General features: G+C 49.1%; 1 protein-coding gene across 1 annotated transcript; it reads left to right on the top strand.

Annotated features, from left to right (window-relative positions):
* The first annotated feature begins 13057 nt into the window (after positions 1–13057).
* LOC123137421 ((+)-neomenthol dehydrogenase) lies at positions 13058–17046 on the top strand. Its single transcript, XM_044557172.1, has 4 exons — positions 13058–13189; positions 13300–13564; positions 15545–15727; positions 16364–17046. The coding sequence occupies exons 1-4, from the start codon at positions 13152–13154 to the stop codon at positions 16754–16756; spliced, it is 879 nt and encodes a 292-aa protein (XP_044413107.1). The 5' UTR covers positions 13058–13151; the 3' UTR covers positions 16757–17046.
* Positions 17047–20840: the final 3794 nt, after the last annotated feature.

Raw genomic sequence — 20840 nt, 5'->3', positions numbered from 1 at the left:
TCGTGGGAGGGTGAGCCTTCTCATGAAGCTTTCCTTCAATACAAGCACTACAGGCACATCTTTGGCAAAACTAACATTTGTTAGTCCACGGACATGGTCCCCCTTGAGAAGACTTTGCAAACATCTCATATTGACGTGGGCTAAACGGCGATGCCAAAGCCATCCCATGTCAACTTTAGCCATTAGGCATGTCGCGGTCTTAGTGGGTCGCTCCAAAAAGTTTATCACATAGAGACCATTCTCGACATGCCCAACAAAGGCTACTTTAAGAGTCTTGCTCCACAAGAGGGCCATGGTATCAATGTCAAAGAAAGTGGCAAAGCCCATGAGTGCAAGTTGACGAACGGAAAGTAAATTGTATGCAAGGAACTCAACAAGCATGACTTTCTCGATCGTTAGATCATGAGAAATGACAACCTTGCCAAGACCCAATACCTTAGAATGTGAGGCATCACCCCACTCGACATTGGTGGGCATAGATGAAATCTTTTGCACATCCACCACCAAGTCCTTGCTTCCGGTCATATGATTTGTTGCTCCACTATCGAGCAACCATAATCCCCCACCGGAAGCAAACACCTACAAGGCACACGATTAGTCCGCAAATGCATTGTCATCAATCACCAAAACACCTAAGGGATAAATATGCCCTTACAATGTTGATGTTTGCTGCAACTTTTCCGTTGATCTTCTTTTGTTTGTTTTTGTAACAATTTAGCCGTGCGCATCCTCAGTATCTTGACTAACTCTTAATATCGTGTTGGTGTACAGGCCTACAATCCTTTTTATATCAATATATTACATTATCAACAAATATATTAATAGAGCGCAACTTTAGGGGTATATATCCCTTCAACCCTAGCCGCCAAAAGAGATCTAGCGAGAGGAGCGAGCAAGCACCTCAGACTCTGGTGTTACTGAGGTCCCCCACGTGCGCTAGCTGCTCCGGCAGTGGTGGGAGGGAGGGGAACCTCTAGACCTTGTTCCACATGTGGATAGTAGTTGGGTTGTCGTAGTTAAGCCGTTAGGTGTCCATGGCTTCGACTTTAGAGGTGGCGGCTGCAAATAAACTTCCTCTAGACCTTCCATCACAACAGTGGTTCTCGCTGGTTTTGGTGTCCGATCTGGGCGGGCGCTCTGTATGTAACTGTGTTGATGTCGTGGTAATGGTCCTCTTCTTCTATTCATTGCAATGGCATTGTTGCGAGGAGCCCGCGATATCAACGGCGGAAGGCAGGCCCTTGGACGACCATTTTTGTGGCAACAAGGAGGCTATTGACTTCTTTTCTCCCATTGGATGTCTTCCTGGTGCAACAGTTTGCCCTCTGGTGGTTCGTGTTCACTGTCCATCACAATAATGTCTCTCCATCGCATTGGTGAGGTTGGCAAAAGTTTTGTCTAGTTAATTGTTTAGCTCTGAGATTTCTGATCTACACATGGCTTCTATAATGGAGGCTACAACGCTGGTCCAGCTGGATCTTAGCACAATGACTACCCAACCGCATGATACAGTGTCAGGCCGTTTGTCGGCAATAGAGCGGCGGTGCACCTTCGACTCGTGATACATCTCGTCACCGTATGCATAATTTGTGTATGTTTCATGCCTACTGCCCATCATTTATGCAATCTGATAGAAGTTTATTTGGAATCTCGGACTAGCAAAAAAATCAGAATTTTTCTGAATTCTTGCCATTTTTAATGATTTTATTGTTTATGAGAGTAGATAAGCCCGGGCTTAGAGATGAATTATCCTATGAATTTTTATTAAAAGACTTTTAACTATGCAAGACATTCCAGAAAACAAGAAAATTGCAACCAATTCAACAAACTCAACCTGCAGCACGAGCTGCTGCTTACACCAAGTATAGGATATAAGTTCGTTGGGCTCCCAAAGTACGAGTTTGCGATAATTCATCCTGAGCCCAGGCTCAGCTACTCCCCAGGAACAGTGGAATCATTAAATGCCGCTCCCAAATTCATAGCCTTATTCAGAAGAAAACTTCAGCACCTGCAAAAAAAAAAAAAAAAAAAAAAAAACCTTCAGCAGTAAATACATGTTCAGACAATTCCTAAATTGTGTAACTGAGATTTCAACTCCCTGAGTACAGCAACACATGTACGCATACTGCGAGTGAGTCCGTGAGTCGATGAGTTTCCGTTAGAAAAACGTGAACCCCGTGCTTGATTGGAAGACTACCGTTCTTCGTGTCTTGAAAATGGAGTGGTTGATACTCCTATTGTTTGACAGGTTGGCTGTTGTCTTGCTGATTCTTTGGTCGCGTCAGATGCTAGTTTATTCAGCTCAGAGCGCTGAGTCGTTCTTGGACCGAGCAATAAGAACCTCCAAGACTTGAACTACTTTAGTTCTGCATTTGACAAGAACGTCACGGAGTTGTTCTTCACGTGACCAATAGTTTCCTCTTCCCTGCGTTTCGGAAAAGTAGCTTTTCTGGTCATTCTAAATCTATTGTCTTTCGGTCTGCGGTTCATGGAAATAGTACATGAGAAGATCACTTCAAGTATATATACTTGCTCATTTTCAAAAAAAAAGTATATATACTTGCTGCATCCCTGGATCCAAATCAACGTTGTGAAACTCATGTGTTTCTTGGATCAATAGAAAAACTCATGAAAGGGGAGCGTTTGTGAACAACATGATCTGCAGGTCAATCAGTTGGGTGCATGGGATTTCTAGCTCTTGAGCTGTCGTCCCTTAATTTTGCCCTTTTCAGACGTCCGACGTGACTAGTACGTACTTCTTCATGCTTTCAAGAAAGTGGACTGGTCGGCTTCTTATCTGACTGACGGGCCATGCACGCACGACGAATGCGTTGCGAGCACACACAAACCTGAACCATTGCTTCCGATAGAGGAAGCAGGATTTCCTATTACAAGAGGGGCAGCGGGCCACTAAAGCAACAGCAGCATGTGGCGACTGCAATATCCAATCAAGTGAACGGTCTTACTTCCTCGGACGCGCACTGGTTAAGCCAGGAGGATGTAAAGGGGACGGGAAATTCAACATTCAATAAGGACCAAGTGAACAGAAGATTGACCATAAATTCTACAAAATGAATTTCCAATTAGAACAAAAATGTAATGTATGTAAGGGCATCTCCAACACAGACCCGCAAACTGGACATTGCATCCGTCCGCGGACACGGATGCAAGAGCGGCCATCCAATGCTAGCCACATATATTTCAAATCGGCTTTAAACAAACTAGACGAAATACATGCAAAACGGATGATTTTCACTCAAACCACAAGAAAACATTTACATTGCGGGCATATTTTAACTAAACTATACCTTGCTACGGTAAAACTAGCTTACGCCGTCCGCGACGGATCGCCACTCCCGCTACATGTCTTCTCTATGTCCGGCAGCCCGGTCGCCAGACTGTCGGATGCCCTAGAGAGATATGCTTTAGTGAGAGGGGAAGAATAGCCTCCCTCCGATTCCATGAAGCACGAATCAGAGTTGGTTTTTGGGCAAGGGAGGACCGTCGCCATGGTCTACGCCCCCACTCATCGGGCAAGACATCGGCTTTGTAACCTGGAGACGCGGTGGTGGTGGCCTTCCTGGGACCTAAGCGGCGGTGCCTCACATGATCTACTTTTCCTCGATGTTCGCAGTGGCCGCAGACGTGGCGGCCTCCGCCGACATGGATTATTTCCCTACCCGCCTGGCGCGCTGTCGTCATTGCTCGCGGCGGATTTGCCGGGAGATGACGTTGACTAGTCTGCACATGCGAGGAGGGGCTGGCGATGTCGACGGTGGTGGCGCCAGATCCATAGGGTTTGCCGGCAAGCCACCTGTATCGGGTTGGTTCGCTGGCCAACCGAGGCTGTGGCATTGCCGGAGAACTCCTTCTATTCGCCACAGGCCATAGCGGGTGTTGTAGAAGGGGGAATTGGAGAGAGCGGAGATGAGGTGTGGTTCTAGCCCAGCGCCTGGACACGTTTATATAGCGGGGGGATGCGAGAAGCCAGCCGGAGAGGTGTTTAATACTCGCTGGCACAGGAATGGGTGTGTGGCGCTCGGGGCGCCGGAGTAGGTTCCTCAACACAAGTGTCAGTTTAATGGTGGTAGGCGGGCAACTGGTTTCCATTTCAATGCGGAGAGAAGGCGTGCGCAGTGAGCGGCACTCTTGGCCGGTGAGCCACTTCAATGCATGTGTGTTCGCCTCAAACCCTCCGTTCAGTGTTCGCGTCTGTTCTGGGCCGGCATGAATGCGTGCAGCTGGCTTCGGGTAGGAAAGTGCGCGGGCGCAAGAAATGAGTTTTTAGCGTGTCAGGTTAGTCAGACGTGGGCGTGGCAGAGGTCCAGATGCCCACATCCCCCACCCTCCAAGTTTGTCTCCGATTTAGGGGGAAAATGTGTCCAGACCACCGAACGGACAGATGCAGGACCACATTGGATGGCAAAACACGTCCGGACTATGCGTTTACGGGGTGGTTCGAGGGTCGGTGTTGGAGATGTCCTAAAATAGAAGATCAATAAACATATAAAAAGAAGCAAAATTGCATGTTTGCTCCACGGAACTAGGAAAACAAAATCATCTTGATATGAGGTTAAAGTAAAACACTGATAAAAAATAAATCTGAAACACGCTAAATGTTCTTATCCGTTCTTTGTGCATATCAATTTTAGTATGATGTCCAAGTGAATTATAAAATTCCAATTTTAGTATGATGTCCAAGTGAATTGTAAAATTCGTATGTTTTTTCTATCTTCCTAGGGTTTCTCAACACGAGGCGGTCATAGAGGTGGCTGCTCCTCCCTTCGAACCATTGGCACTACCGTATGTCCCCCCTAACGGGTGCTACAGTGGCAGGAGAATGGAGAAACCCCATAACTAAGTGTCTGGATTGTCTGTGCGCCATAGGGTCTTAGAGTTCTTCATCGTTCGTGAAGTTGGGAGAGCGGCAGCAATGAGAATACTGGTTCATTCCTTTCTTTCTCCATGTTAGTGTCCTTCCTCAGAGTGGTGTCGACGATTTGAAGGATGGTGTCGATTGTCGGGCACTTAGCCCAGTGTGATTAGCGTCTGTTCATGTGTAGCAGTGTCCTACACAGGGGTTGTCATTGTGGGATGTTTTTGTCCTCTAGTTTCATCTCCATTCGAAGCTTAGCTAGATACGGCTTTTTCGGGAAACTTTTGAGGTTTGTGTCCTCCTTGTTTGTCTGCCAGAGTTGGGATTATCTTTTGGTCATCCTTGGTGTCGACTCTATGGGATGACGTTCTATACATTTCACGGTCGCCGGCATCTTCTACTCTACATTGATGAATTACCGACATCTACTTCTGCAAGCTCATGGATTTCAAGACGATTGCTCCGCTGAGATGGAGGTCTGGAAACAACGAGGAGGTTTTGTGGGTCGAGAAGGACGGTGTTCATTTCTGATATGGGTTGATTTTATTTAGTGTACGACCTTTCGCCTTTCACAAAAAAGCTAGTATCAAAGGAATTTTCCTATGTTCTTCCTTCACTTTAGAGCAACTCTAGCAGAGTCGTCATGTCCAAAAAAACTACATAATAACTAGGAGTGGTGGAGCTAGCAGAGAACGGTAGGGGGGCAGAGCAGAAAATATGATTGTTTGGGGGGGGGGGGCTAATGACTATTTTTTTCTTCAATCTTAGCCCCTAGAAAAAAAATCCTTCAGTGTTTTCTCTAATCATGGGGGGCCACAGCCCCCCCCCCCAACAATGCACATAGCTCCGCCGTTGATAACTAGCATATGGGGCACGGAGGCAAAAACAATAGCCCTAGTACAGTTGTCATCCATCCCTCCATCACCATATTTTTTGTAGATTCCTTCATATGTTGCCTCCCAGCTTCCATATTTGGAGGTTTTGGAAGCCCTGTTTGAAGCTCACTCCGAACCCAACTGCCAACGAGTTTCCTCCGCCTCACGCCACAGGCTGAAAACCATTCTGGCCTCCATGCACCACCAGCGATAGGGAAGGCACGACCACCTAGCATTTAATGTCACGACCAGTCCCTCTTATTCCCGAGGAGGCCCGTCGGAAGGACGCCACGCGACATCATCTCCTGGCTTGCGTGTGAGTTGGCCGAGAGGAGGCTTGTGAGCAGCCAAGAGAAGTGCGAGCGCAGCCGTGTTTATCACTGTGAAGCACTGATACCATCTTTATGGTGCCTGTGGTGGTCTATAAGAGGCCACCGTCCTCCCCCTCACCCCAACACCTCCCAATCCCCTCACGCCCGCCTCAATCTATCTCTGCCTCTCCAATGGCACGACAAAAGGAGCTTCATCTTGTCTTCAGTTTTGGAGATGAGGTGGAGGAAGCCGGTGGATCCCCTAGTCCCTTATTGAGAGGGGATGGAAGCTGCTCTTTACGAGTTGCGAAGGAAGACGTGGAAAAGGAGCAACGTATTTGAGACCGCACACCCGCCCTGCCCTCACCTTTGTCATCAATGCATGACTGGCCTAGGACGACTACGCCGAGGCCATTTTCTGGAGCATCGAGGCCCGCAATGTTGCATCGTCGACGAAGAATGGCCGACTTGGGCCGTGGCTGCCGAGGCGCATTATTGGGCCCTCGAGCCCACATTGCTGCTTCCACTTGACTCCAGCCCTGCCCCATTGGGAAATCCAACCGCAACTAAGTATTGTTAGATGTTCTATCGATGTAATTCACACTGTGACTAATTTGTGCCCAAATTATTAGGAATGAAATCGAATTGAATCAAATGTGTTTTGAATTTTGGATGATTGTGGAAGAACCTATGACCTAGTGACATGTGGTCCTACCTATAAGGAAATTGTGGAAGCTACTTTATGACAACTCTATGTTTGTGCACAACGTGCTCCATATACATTAGATGCTTAGTGTATCGAGCTAAAGTACTAAAAATCATTCCCTAAAAATTTACATTCTGGATTTTTTTGTGGACCCCACATTAGAATGCATTTCGTCATGAAAGTTTAGACAAATGTAGTATACATCTTATATGTACATGTGTGATTTGTTTTAGTGTTTTTTAAACTTAAAGAGTTGATTTGTTTGAATTTTAAAAAAATCAGGCTCATTGGAGCCCAAGCTCTATTTGCAATTTCCGATATACAATGAGAGTGGATTTTTTGATCCCGAGCTCCATGGAGATCAAAATTTAGGAAAAATAGAAAAAAAGTTTGAAATTTAGAAAAATGTAAAAAAAATTACACATGTATATAGTGTTGTATATCTCTGTAAAATTCCATGATAAAATATATTTTGATTTGGTCTTAAAAAACCAAAGCATGAACTTCTATAGTGAATAATACAATTGTTATAAAATCATGAACTTTTTTTGGTCTATCTCACATCGGAAAATATTTCGTCATCAAAATTTACAAACATGTAGTATCTATACCCCTATATACTAACAGAAAAATGGCGTGTTTCTCTATTTTTTTGGTCTGTCCACCCTGATTTATATAGCGATTGAAATTTTCATGTGCACGCTATTGTTATTAGGCCTCAGAGAAAATGTTGATTCGTCTTATTAAACAGTCCCACCTCGCTCCCTTACATCCAATTATGCCAGTTAATATACGATCAATAAGAGAAGGGTAAACTAGAAGAAATAAGTGATGTATGGGCTGGATTTCAAATAAGAAAGGACATGCATAATTAAAGGAGGTGCAACAATTAAAAGGATGGAGATGAAATGATATATGGTGGATGATTCCCCAGACATTCATGCATAACTAAAAGAGGGGCGCTAATTAAACAGATGGACATCAATAAAAACCCCTAATCTATTTTTTTCGCTAATCATTTTCTATTCCCTTGGGGTCACAAATTGGATGTACGTTGTTCTTCGCTTTCTTGCATGAGTTATTTATAGTTATTGATCTATAAAATTGATGGCAAATTTGTACAACTTGATTGAATTTGAATTGTTTTGTTTTGGGCTATAAATTTTCTGACATTTTTGTTGTTCACTTGTTGCAACGCACGGACACTTTCGCTAGTACGTGCCTATCTACACGTGTGCTTTTTTCAGTTTTTTTTAAACTTAAAAAGAAGATGTTTAAAATCTTCACCATGGAGCCCTCGCTCTATTTGCAATTTCTGTAGACAGTGAGAGTGTACTTTTGGATCCTCAAAATTTGAAAAATTCAAAAACCAAATTTTAAAGTTCAAACAATTATGAAAAACATATGCATGTATATAGTGGTGTATACTTGATCTATGTAAATTTTCATGATGAAATATATTTTGATGTGGTCTACATAAGAGAAAACATGAACTTTTATTGTGAATAGTACATGTGTTAGAGAATCATGGATTAGTTTTTTTTGTTACTCACATCAGAACTAATTTCATCATGATAATTCACAGACTTGTAGTATACATCACTATATACATCTGTGATTTTTAAAGATTGTTATGAAAACAATAATTTATTTTTGAATTTCTCAAAAATCAGGCTCCATGGAGGCCGAGCTCTATTTGCAAATTCCAATATATTTCCTCATATAATATGTGATCTTCTACTGGACCATGGCGGATGGCGGCCAGGTCGAATTGGAAGTGGAAGTGGGAAAGGAGGGAGCAACGGGAGCGACAAATGTGAGGAAGTGGAGGGGAATGGGGACGGGCACGGGTTGGCTCGCCGACCGACTTAAATTTCTGGATTTAGCCTTTCGGCCGGCGCATCGGACTGGCGCCATGAATTCATGCGCAGGGGGCGCCCGGTGGACACATGGCTTTCCGCATGAGTCCTTCCATCAGTTGAGGGGTCAGTTGGGTCACATTTTCGCCACCGACCGGGATTGGAAGGGTCTGATCGTAGATGTTGTGGTAAAGTTGAAACTTGAATTTCTCCCTCTTGGAATTCTCAATAGCGAGAGAGCTACTCCAACCCTAGGTAACCCTGCGTCGCCCCGCGGGCGACTCGGGCGGCGACCCTACCTCCGCTCAGTTAGCCCTCCTTCTCCACTCTCCTCTCCGCCGCCGCCGGATGGTGCTGTAGAAGTGCATGCTCTAGCCAATGCAACCGAAAGACCGATCTGATGGAAGAGACTAGACAATACATTTATACGTCAAGACCCCCCCTCACGTGTGGCTCCTCCGGGCCTAAACGTGGACCAAAAGTGAGCTGCAATTTAACTGCACCAGCCGGATTTTAAACTCAAGACCTCTTGACTCTGATACCATGTTAGAAGGGAGAGACAGATTTGGTGGAATAGTTGTTGTATTGCTTGAGCATGCACTTCTAACATGGTATGAGCCTTACCTCGATCCTAAACCCTAGCCGCCGCCGCTTCCACCCCGTGTGCCGCCCTTGGGGCGGTCAGCCTCCATGACCGCGGTCGGGGGCCGCGGCGCCTGTACAGGGTTCGTCTGTCGGTCGTGTTGACCAGTTGTCCTAGAGAGCCTTTTTCCCAGGCACATGCTCCAGGGCTCTCTCCCGCCGGTCATCTTGATCAGCGTTTTCTTTTTGGTTTTCTGATATAAGATCGTTTTGCGTCATCCGCCACCGCCGTCGACCCCCACACACCTCTACTCCGACACCGACGTGACCAGACGGCCTCTCCTCCGACCCGACGCCACACGCGCCGAGGCAGTCCGTCACGGTTAGACGCCCTGCACCGGCCGTCGCCGCATTGCTCTGACTGGGACCTCTCCAACTGCACCCACCTCCACCATGTTTGCACGGCGGCCCTGCGGTCTGCCTCGCCGGCCTCGTCCCCGGCTGCGTACGGCTCATCGGCTACCTCGAGCTTGGGCGCCGCTGCTCCGTTGGTCGCTCGGGCCTCTCTGCCGGGGCGCCAGCACTGCTTTGGCAGCCTGGATGCCGGTGCTGTCGCGTTCATCCACACGTCATGTCACGTCGTCCGTTGTCGCCGACTTCATCTCGGGCTCCACCACCACCGCGCCTCCACCGAGCTGCGTCTCCGACCTCGCACGCGATCAGCTTGATCACCCGCTCGCCGTTGCGATCCACCTCATCTACGCCGTGCTACCGACCTGGACCATCGGTTGCGCGCGCCTCCGTAGGCCCCGTGAAGACCGTCTTGAGTACAGTGCGACTCTACACCGATCGAGCGTCGGGCTGCCACTGTGTCGCCCCGTTGGGCCGCAGCGCCACGACTCCATGGTTCTCTCTATGTCTGCACCGTTCGCGTGTCACCACTGTGTTGCCCCTTCGAATCGTAGTGCCACGGCACGTGGTCCTCACCGCCGCCCCGAGGCAGTCCTCGTTGTTGCACCGACCCGTGCTCCGCAGCTGTGCCGCCCTTTTGGGCTGTAGTGCTATGGCCCGCGGTCCCCGCTGCCGACCCGAGGTCTTCCCGTTGTCGCCCCGACCCGCCTGCTGCCATTGCGTCGCCCCTTCAGGCCGTAGCACCACGGAACGCGATCCACTTCGCCGTCCATGTGCGTCAACTTCCTGTGGTATGTGCTGCGCCGCCTTCCTTGGCGCGGGAACACCACTGTCCGTGCTGGTCTTTGTCACGCTGTCAGGTTCCTCGTCTTCTTCGAGCACCGCCGCCGCACTCCTAAGTTAGCCGTCGCCGCACTTCTTAGACCGTCGCCGCTGCCGCCAGTCCACGCCTTCGTCTTCGTCCACCACCAGCCCGTCGCCAATGTCACCGTCATCTACCCCGACCACGTCATCTACTCCGATAACTGCGGGCGATAATGACCCCGCGTCGATTGGCACCGCAACCGTCATCGGGTCTTTCTCTGCTGGCCCCTCCGACTCCTCGACATGGCATACAGCTCGTGTAGGTCTCTCTTCTACGCTTGCCCAGTGCTGGCAACACCGATGCGTGCCTTCGTCCATGGTGTGTCCCTGGGGCTAGCAAGCCTGGTGTGGCACTTCATTAACTTCGTTTTCGTCCATCTACGCATGCCCGGTGCTGGCAACACCGATGTGTGCCTTCGTCTACGATGTGTCCCCGAGTTTGTCAAACCTGACACGATGCCTCGTCAACATCATCATCTACCCGACACACACTACTTCGACACCACTACGCCCATGACTAACTCGGCGCCTCCTTGCGCCCGTGACTCGACGGCGACATCCTCGACACCAGCTACCATGACTCGACATTGACCACGTCGTTCTTCGCATGGCTCCCTCAGCCATGACTACACCACCCTACGCTCTCGGCAACTTAGATAAACGACACAAAGGGCTACCACCTTGCTTGAGCAACCTCATCGGTTTCCACTCCAGCCACGACTTCCGTGATGCATCGACCATTACGACTGGGGGGGGGTGTCCACCGGTTTCCCTGCGAATTCTTCTCTAGTCTCACCGTCTGCCTCACTACCGTTGTGACTGCGGGGGGGGTGTTGAGTATATTGATTGTTAGGAAAGATAGGATAGCGTATGATATTATTCTACCTTGCCTTGTATTCCAAGAAGATCATGTACTCCTATATATATATATATGCCCACGAGGCTCAAGCAATACAACAACTATTCCACCAAATCCCTCTCTCCCTTCTAACAGGCGCCGCTAAGGCAAAGCCCTTGGTGGTTGTCGGCGGCGGCGGGTGCTCTCGCCTCGCCTGGGCCCGGTGCCTCCTCCCTTTTCCCTCGATCACGGCGGGTGCATGCTGGCGCTCTGCTGCCCTCCGGTACAGATCCACTGCTCAGCATGGTTTTCCTCTTCTACAGAGCACCCAGGGTGGCTGGAGTCATCCGGAGCAGCCTGTGGTGCCAGTGCGCCGCTGCGTTGGCTGGCCCTCGGCTGTGGCAAGTTTGATTTGGGGGCTTGGCATGGCATGGGAGGGGTGGCCGGGGGCCCTCCGGATGTGAAAGAGGTGTCTTTCCATCACTGTCTAGTGGTTGATTCCCTCGTCGGCGTGCTGCTGAAGGTGGTGTGGGGATGCGAGCACTTGGATGCCAGAGCGGCGGCCCTGGAAGGTGGACTACACGTTTGGCTTTGCAGCGGGCGGCGTTGTAGTGGTGGTGGCTTCTCTCCGTGGCTGTGTGGATGGCGTGGAGTGGGGTGGCGGGGGATCCTAATGATGGCGGTGCTTCGGCAGTGACATCTCCTGATCGTGATGTGGATGCTTGATTTGGTGTTGGCTGGCTTGGTGACTAGGGCACTTCGATGTGGCATGGGTGAGGCACAGGGTGAAAGCTCAGCGCTTCGTCGCCGGCAACGACGATGCCTGTGGGTGTCGTGTCCCTCTTGGGGGCGTCGTCGAGGTCCCTTTTTCCTGTGCCAGGGCTCCGGGTGAAAATCCTTGACCGTTTCTTCGGTCTCGACGGCAACGGCGTATTGTGTCTGTCACCCTCTTGGGGGTGTCGTCGTGGAGCTCAAGTTCTCTTCGTTCGTGGCACATCGTCATTGTTGGGCAAGCTCGGATCCCGGCTGGAAGTTCCTTTGCCTCTGGTGTAGGGTGGTCTCACTGCATCCTATCTTTTACACGTGACTTCGTTGGCATCGTTCTTGGTCCTTGGTGTCTGCTGGCAGGATCGGCGCTCCACCGCCCGGAGTGAGAGAGCAGGGGCTCTCTCCAACAACAGCTTGGTGTGTGCATTGCAAGGGATGTCCGGTGGTTTCTTCTGGAGGCTCGCGATTCCTCGCCTACTTGGTAGTCTGGAGTGCTTTTTGTTGGGGTGTTGCTACTTCTATTTGTATGTTTATTATTTTTAATGATCTGCTTTGTAAGAGGGTTTCCTCGCTACGTTGTATCGGTCGTATTGCTTTATATATAAAACGAGGTGAAACGGTAAATTGAAATTCGTGCAATAGGGCGCAGTCAGACAGTACTCACTGTGGCCCTGGACCGCATACTCGGTTGACCGGCTCGATCGCCCCGAAGCCGAACCGCAACTTTTTTTTTGAACATCAGTACAGACACAAGCGCTCATATACACGCGCATAAACTCATCCCTATGAACGCACATACGCACACCCTACCCCTATGAGCACCTCCGAAAAACTGAGCCGGCATATCATATTGAAATCACACGCACCCACTTGCGCGCGCTCCCTGCCCTGCCTGTCACTGCAACTGCTGGCTTGCCGTCCTTATATATACCCCGCTCTCGTTGTCTTCCTCCACTCCACATCCCACTCCAAAGCTTTGCTTGGCTCTCCCGTACCTGACCTCTCTTTCCAGTTTCCATCGAGGCAATCCTGTCCAGTGCTCCTCCTTCCCTCTATCGTCCATGGACTGCTCGAGTTCCAAAGAGACGCCACCGCACAAGTAACTCTCTAACTAACTCGTGTATATTTGTGTGTATGTATTGGCGTCAGTGAGATGTAATTTGTGGTTGACTTTGTTTTGTGTCATGATTAACTTTGGTTATCGATCAGGGCGTGGTGGACCGGCGAGACGGTGGCGGTGGTAACGGGGGCCAACCGTGGCATTGGGCACGCGCTGGCCGCGCGCCTGGCGGAGCAGGGGCTGTCCGTGGTGCTCACGGCGCGGGACGAGGCGCGCGGGGAGGCCGCCGCCGCCGAGCTCCGCGCCAGGGGTCTCCCGTCCGTGCGTTTCCGCTGCCTCGACGTCACCGACCCCGCCTCTGTCGCCGCCTTCGCCTCCTGGATCCGCGACCACGTCGGCGGCCTCGACATTCTGGTGAGCCGCACGATCGTCTATTTTTCGCCGTCTATTCCCATGCTTCTCCCCTGAATTCCCGCCGCCTGCCATTTTCCTCTCTCCGGCAGGGTTAATTTGATTTGAAGTTTCACGTGACCCCCTCCCCCCTACCCCGGCAAAAAAATGTGGTGTGCTAAATTAGCTGTTTATCAATTAATGAGCCATGTTAACCACCCGATTGTATACGTAATTAGGGTTAGGGGTTGGCATACCTAATAGTCTACCATGCATACATACTACTCTACCCCCTTTTTGCCCCAAATGACAAGTACTGTCATACTACTCCGATCCACTATAGACAAAATTTGCAACTCCCACCCCACTAACAATAACATATGTCCTTTTGCAAAGCATGCCCAGCTACTTTCTGCTAAATTAAATGTGCATATGCCGTTTCTAAAGAGAAAATGCGCTTATGCTAAATAAGGCATGCCGGTGAAGTATATCTGGTACAGTAGTTGGGTACAGTTTATGATCGTGAACTAAAACATCCGTTGGCCCACAGAAACCCTATGACAGACTGCAACCACCAGTAACTTCAAGAGGTAGTGTTTCAGTGGAACAGACTTGTTAACCCAAACGTCACTCCACAGCCGAAATTAGAGCCAAGTCATCACCGGTAACAGCGGGTCAACGAGGGCACGCCACGTCGCCACGAGGCGCTGAGTGCAGTAATCAGCTGACCTTTTCTTTTCCCTTCATGTACGCCGTAAGAAAGCGTCGTCGATAGTGATCTTGGCACTTAATAGGTCGGCAATTTTATTATCCTAACTATGGTGAACTCATGCAACAATCTTTCTGTTAGGTCACCAAATCGATCACAATTCTTCTTCTTCTTAGGATAATAAAAATAAGGATTTTGATATTTGTATAGCTTGTACAAGGTGCCGGAATTAGATGTGAGCCTCAGCCTCTTGCTTGTGTCGATCGAGATACCGCATAGATGCTTCGTGCATTCCGCTACAGTAATCGATCCCTGCATATCTTGTCTGTTGAGGGATTCGATTTAAACTAATCGGCAGTGTGGTCCAAAGTCCACGAGCCAGATGATACACGATTCGTTTTTTTAGAAACGAGAAACGAACAATGCGAAGATCCACTGCATGCAGTTCGATCCAGATATTACTATTATTTTCCGATGCAATCGCCGTTGCTGGCAACGTGAGGGCGGCGAACAAACTAGTAATATCACAAGCTTGTGTTCCATGACCATGGAACAGGCAAGTACAAGAGCTAGCTGTTCTTCAGATGAGTCAGTATAAGATAATTGCAAGTTGCGTCAGTCGCTAGTCGCTACAATCCAGGTCATCAAACATTATATCGCAACATCATCGATCCCGGCGCTGATTTATAGTATCATATATCTGTGCTAACGTCACAAAGTATCAACGGAGTTTTCATCTTCTTTTCCTAGTTTTTTTGCGGATATGTGAAAAGGTCTTTTTTTTTTAAAAAATCTTCTTCTATAGTGAATTGTTGTTCCTGAATATTTCTCTATAAGAATGTTCCTGTAAGCTTTTTGTTCAACGGAGTGAAAGAAACCATAATCATAATCCTGTTATTGGAGAAATGACAGTGAATAAGTTACTGAACTAGGTAGATTATCCAGTTGTCTTAACCACCGTATCAATTTGTTGATACTTATCCGTCATCAGCTGTCACCGGTACTATCTGGAGCGCTTAGTTAAATTAGGGCAAAGCTGCATAGTAGTAGGCCAGTAGCCCAAATAGCACAATTCCTAATTCTAGGCCTTATCAGCAAGACAGCAAAAGCTCCACCAGAAAGAACAAAGGGAAAATAAGATGCTGAATTGGTGCATGGTAGATGTAACCTACCAGGGCTACCACCTCACAATCACATGCTTTCAGGATTTGTTTTCTTGGTAGCCAAACCCCAGGAATCTTCTTAGCCTGACATGAGTTATGTGATTCCGAAACCAAGCCTCTTGCCTCCTGCAGGTGAACAATGCCGGGGTATCGTTCAACGAGATCGACACCAACTCGGTGGAGCATGCTGAGACAGTCCTAAAGACGAACTTCTATGGAGCCAAGATGCTCATCGAGGCGCTCCTGCCCCTTTTCCGTCGATCCTCTGGGACCAGCCGGATCCTGAACCTCAGCTCCCAGCTTGGCCTTCTCAATGTAAGCGATGATGCTGTTAAGTAAACTAGCAGTACTGTACTTGTCGTCTCCTACTTATTTAACACTAGCACGTTTTGTGCAGCATGAGGCAAATAACACGTTCAGACGGTTCAGTTTACGTTAGAGGTTATACTATATGAATAACGATTTTGGAACCAAATCTTCTTCTCCCATGCTCACACTAGTTGTCAAGCGAGTGGGAACTTAAAAGAGTGAGCGCGCTGCGCACATGCCAGTGATGACTGATGACTCAAAACCTTGTTTATTTTGCGGGTCAGATCAGGTTTAAATAAATAGCATTTGATTAAGGGGGCAAACAGCTTGACTATGAGCTCGCTATCAGCTGATTCAGCGATCGGCTGTGGACTCTGAAGTTTGAACGCACAAACTCTCCTCCAGAGACAATGCCAATTCTCTTGAGTCACACTGTCAGAGCACATGACTTCATCAGTGTCCTGTGTCCACACCGTGACCAGCTAGTCCAAGGCCATCTGAATTCTGAAACAATGTCCAATTCCATGCTCAACACAGAGTTCATTAGTAGTATATGTAACTGCTATGGGACATGCACAAGAGGATGCAGTTTTGGCAGGCCAAATTTCAGAAATAAATCGTTGTGTGTTGATCTTTTTGCAGAAGGTGAGGGACCCGTCGTTGAGGAGCATGCTGCTGGACGAGGGCAGGCTGACGGAGCAGCAGGTCGAGGCCATGGCGTCGCGGTTCCTGGCGCAGGTGAAGGACGGGACGTGGCAGGACCACGGGTGGCCGGCCGTGTGGACGGACTACGCGGTCTCCAAGCTGGCCCTCAACGCCTACTCCCGCCTCCTCGCCGCGCGGCTGCGGGGGGCCGTAGCTGTCAACTGCTTCTGCCCCGGGTTCACGCGGACTGACATGACGCGGGGGTGGGGCAAGCGCACCGCCGAGGAGGCCGGCCGCGTCGCCGCGGGGCTCGCGCTGCTGCCCCCTGCCGACCTCCCCACCGGCAAGTTCTTCAAGTGGTCCACGCCGCAGCTCTACTCCAAGCTCTGACGACGACACCGCGCGCTGCATGGCGGAGCTGTGCGTAGCTGCACGCTTACGATTTGGCGACAAAAAAGATGGCCGTTTGTCCCAAAATGCAACCCCATCTCCTCACCAAGCTTGACGTCTCCGAACTATCGCGTCCGTACAACTCTCTCACCCTCCACTTTGTAGAACAGAGCATGTAGAAGAAACAAAAAAAGTTCTCCTCCCTTCCTGTTTGTAACAGAGGATGTACCACAAATAATTCTTAACTGTGTTTACAAAGAAAAAAAATCCACAAGTTTTAACATTAGAAATCATGCGATGTATGCCCAAACCATGTTCGTACACTCAAAAGGTCTGCACCCTTTTTGTGTGTCGATGTATTTTTTTTCCGAGAGTACGTCCAGGCGTACCATAGTTTTATAGAAGGCAGAATTTAGTTACAAGAAAGCTACCGCTTGATGCGAACAACGAGTGTAGGACGAACACCACACCGACAAGACCACAAACAAACACCACCGCTAGACAAGCTACAATGCAAAAAGCCTATCCTAAACTGATACACAACACTGCGTCTCGGCCGACGCCGGGCACCTCCAAAGACCACACTTCCGCAGAATTTCTTTTGTCGACGCACCATCCACCCTGAGCGCCTAAGAGAAAGTGGCAGATGAATGGCAGGACTCGATCCAATCCGGAAAGACACTGCCTTGGATACACCGACGACCAACGTACATAGCGCCACTGAAGATCAGAAAAGGATAGCGGCGAACACCGGAGGAGAGCAACGAGGAACCAATCGTGTCTCCAAACACAATGCTCCCAACAGAGGAGCGGCGTCAAGGACACCGCCATCGTGCCGATCCGAACATCGAATCTAGGCTGTCACCTAGAGACATCCACCAACACCGAGAGCGCGAGGGATGAGGCGAACACGCTCGACGATGCCTCCAAGGAGGGGAATGACATCCACAGGTGCCATCACCGCCTGCCCGGCAGAAGCCGTGCAAAATTTTCATCCGCGCTTCGCCCATCGCCCCGCCTCCATGGGATTGGTAGCACTACCAAGAAGCCTCACACCGCCGCCACCGCAGCACTTGCCGAAGTAGCTGCATAGCCGAGGACCAACGACCGACCACCCGGCAGGGAAACCGCGGCCACACCATCCACTCCCAGCCTACACGTGGGTCCGCAGCCAACCAGCACCTCCAGCCAAGTCCAGGACTGCCCGCGACGGCCGTCACCCACTCCAAGAAACGGCCTTGCGACAATCAGACCCGCCTCTCCACGGAGAAATCCCAGGCCGGCATCACCAGGAAAGCACCGCCGCTCGCCACGCCGCACAGGGATGACCGACCGCTCGCTGCTCGCAAGACTCCATCTTGACCGAGCCATCGCAGCGCCGCCACCAACCTGCCCGTGAGAACCCAGCACTGCCTCCCACTGGCGCCGCCCCCACCAGATCGAGCCACAACTCCTCTGCCACACCCCGTCAGGCCCTCCGCATCACCACCTCACCTGTTGTGCACCGGCCATGAGCCCTCACCTCCAGCCAGCGCAGATCTGGCCTGGCTCGAGCGCCTCCGTGGCGAGGAACACCAAGCCGCCACCGGCCTGCGCGCTCCGCAGTGACACGCCATCACCAGCCAGCTGCGCTGGGCCTCTCCTCCTCCAGCCAGCGCCCACCACAGAGCGATGACGAGCCACCCCGAGACACCGGACCATCAGGACCTCGCGCACTCGACCCCGCCGCCATCAGCCCCGCACCACCAGCACCGCACCACCACGCGCCGGATCCGGCCTGAGCAGCCCCGGATCCACCCCTCGACGCCAGCGAAGAGGCCCACCACACTGGATCTTGCAGCGCCGTCGGATGGACCCCCGCTAGCTGGCGAGCGCCGACACAAAGGAGCCCCGCCGCCACCATCCCTGGGGCACACGCTGCTTCGCCGGTGTCCTCTCCGGCGGCGGCGAAGCGGATGGGGGTGAGAGGAAGTGGGCCGGCGGCGGTGCGATGGGGCTGCCCCCGAGCTGCCAGAGGAGGCAACGCGGGGGAGGGGGGTTTCTCCGCTGGTGTATTGTCACTTTCTTTTTGCGACGTACATACGTCAGTCAGAGTCGTGTGTCGATGTATTACTCTTGTAAATAATGCTGGAGTACCCTCCTTCTAAGGCTTCGGCACGCGAGTCGTCTGTTTCCCGCGAGCCTCCCGCCGTTGTCCCCTTGAATGCTCTCGGTCGTCCGATCTGCACACTCGACTGTTCAATTCTCCTGTCCGGCTATACGTGCATGCGCCGGACTACTCGGGGCGCCGTGGGTGCTACCTCGCGCTCTCCGGGTTTTCCTCGTGGACGGGTGGCTTTGTCCTAATTTGTCTCAGGTTGGTTATATGTGTGACCACCCAGTCCCGGTAGGGGCCCCTAATCTATGTGCTTTCTGTGCCAGTCCTAGGATCAATTGCTAGCACACACATATCATGATGAAATAACAAGAAATATCACATGTCATAGTATTAACACAGATCCAGTCTTAAATACATTACATACCTACTAGCTCAAGGTTAGCTTAATAACATGAGAAATATCTACTCATGTGTCGTCCATCTACTCACAAGCGGTAATTGAGTATAGCATCATAACCCTACTTCTTATCTCTCCTTTGATGCGGAAAATCCTGCAGCATGATATGTTGCAGCCACGATGGTCAATACATTGGATGTATTGGCAGGTTACACGTAATAACAACATATCCTATATAGTAAAAATATAAGGTAAAAGAGTTTCCAACCTGTTTTGTAACAGAACCCTTTCCGTCAAAACCATTTCCAGTCAAGTCCAATCACCTAATGACTACCCAAGGATAAGCTGGCCAACCTCCCGTTTCTAACCATAGACGAGAACCAACCAATTCCCAGAGATGATAAAGGGCATGTATGTTCAAGCGCACTCAGTCAATGGTGACTCTAGAGCGCATCAACCATCGACACATATCACTCGAAAATGATGGTCCTGAAATACAAGTGCTCTCCCAATCATTGGTGCATTCAATGGGGACACCAAAGCGCATCAAGCAATGAAGCATTCACATGATAACAAGTCCCAAAACCTACACTATATCATGGACTCGACACTCTTGGTAAACATGTGGTTAACCTATACCATGTTTAGCATAGTATGGCAACATAGTGAAACATGGGGGAAGCATTATCACTAGTATAAACTTTCCTGGTACTTCATGAACTTCTTCACATAAGCACAATCTTGGTAATTGAAGAAGTTCTTGACACACACAATCTTAGTAAGGCTACTCTTCGCTCTTGAATAATCTATCATTGATAAAGAGTTTACGTAAAGAACCATACAATACAATCAAACTTAACAATAAAGTGTAGTGCATGGCGTCAGTGTTGATTGTGCTGTGAGATTAAGTGTTCATGTGTCAACTCATAAAGAATTAGGAAAAACATACTAGTTGTTACTTGGGATACATGTGACACAAGGGTTCACATGCATGAAGTATCAATAGGGTAGGTTCATCACATAAGTGGTATGTAATGCAATATTGTATTGACAGATTCAATTAACAAAAAGAATCATCACAACTGGACTTATGGTCTATGAACTATGTCTTGAATGATAATTCAAACTTGATTGACCTTTTGAATTGAATACAAACTAACTTAATTTTGGTTTCAGCGAAGTTCATAAATAAACATGCATTTAAGTTGAATTTGTAATTAAGTTTGAACTGGTTTGAACTCTTGAACTTCATATCTGAATTTGAACTGGTTCAAATAATCTAAATTAGGTTCAAGTAAGTTGAATAGGTTGACTTAAGTTTTGGGTTATAATTCAATTTGAATTTGAATTATGTTTTATCTTGTTTGAATTCAAATTGAATTGAGTTTAAATAAGATTTGAATTTGCATTCAGTTGAGTTTGAATTTGTAATGTTGGGTTCACGTTGAAATGAATTCATATATGATTAAGGTTGGTTCATGAATTCATTTGCAAAAGGTTTCATTTATTTTGAACTAATGAATTGGTCAATAGGTTCCCACTAGATTTAGACTAAATTCAAATTATGTTTGAATTTCTTAAAGTCAAAT

The sequence above is a fragment of the Triticum aestivum genome, chromosome 6B (assembly GCF_018294505.1).
Source record: "Triticum aestivum cultivar Chinese Spring chromosome 6B, IWGSC CS RefSeq v2.1, whole genome shotgun sequence".
Lineage (NCBI taxonomy): Eukaryota > Viridiplantae > Streptophyta > Magnoliopsida > Poales > Poaceae > Triticum > Triticum aestivum.
This window is presented reverse-complemented; position numbering and strand designations above follow the sequence as displayed.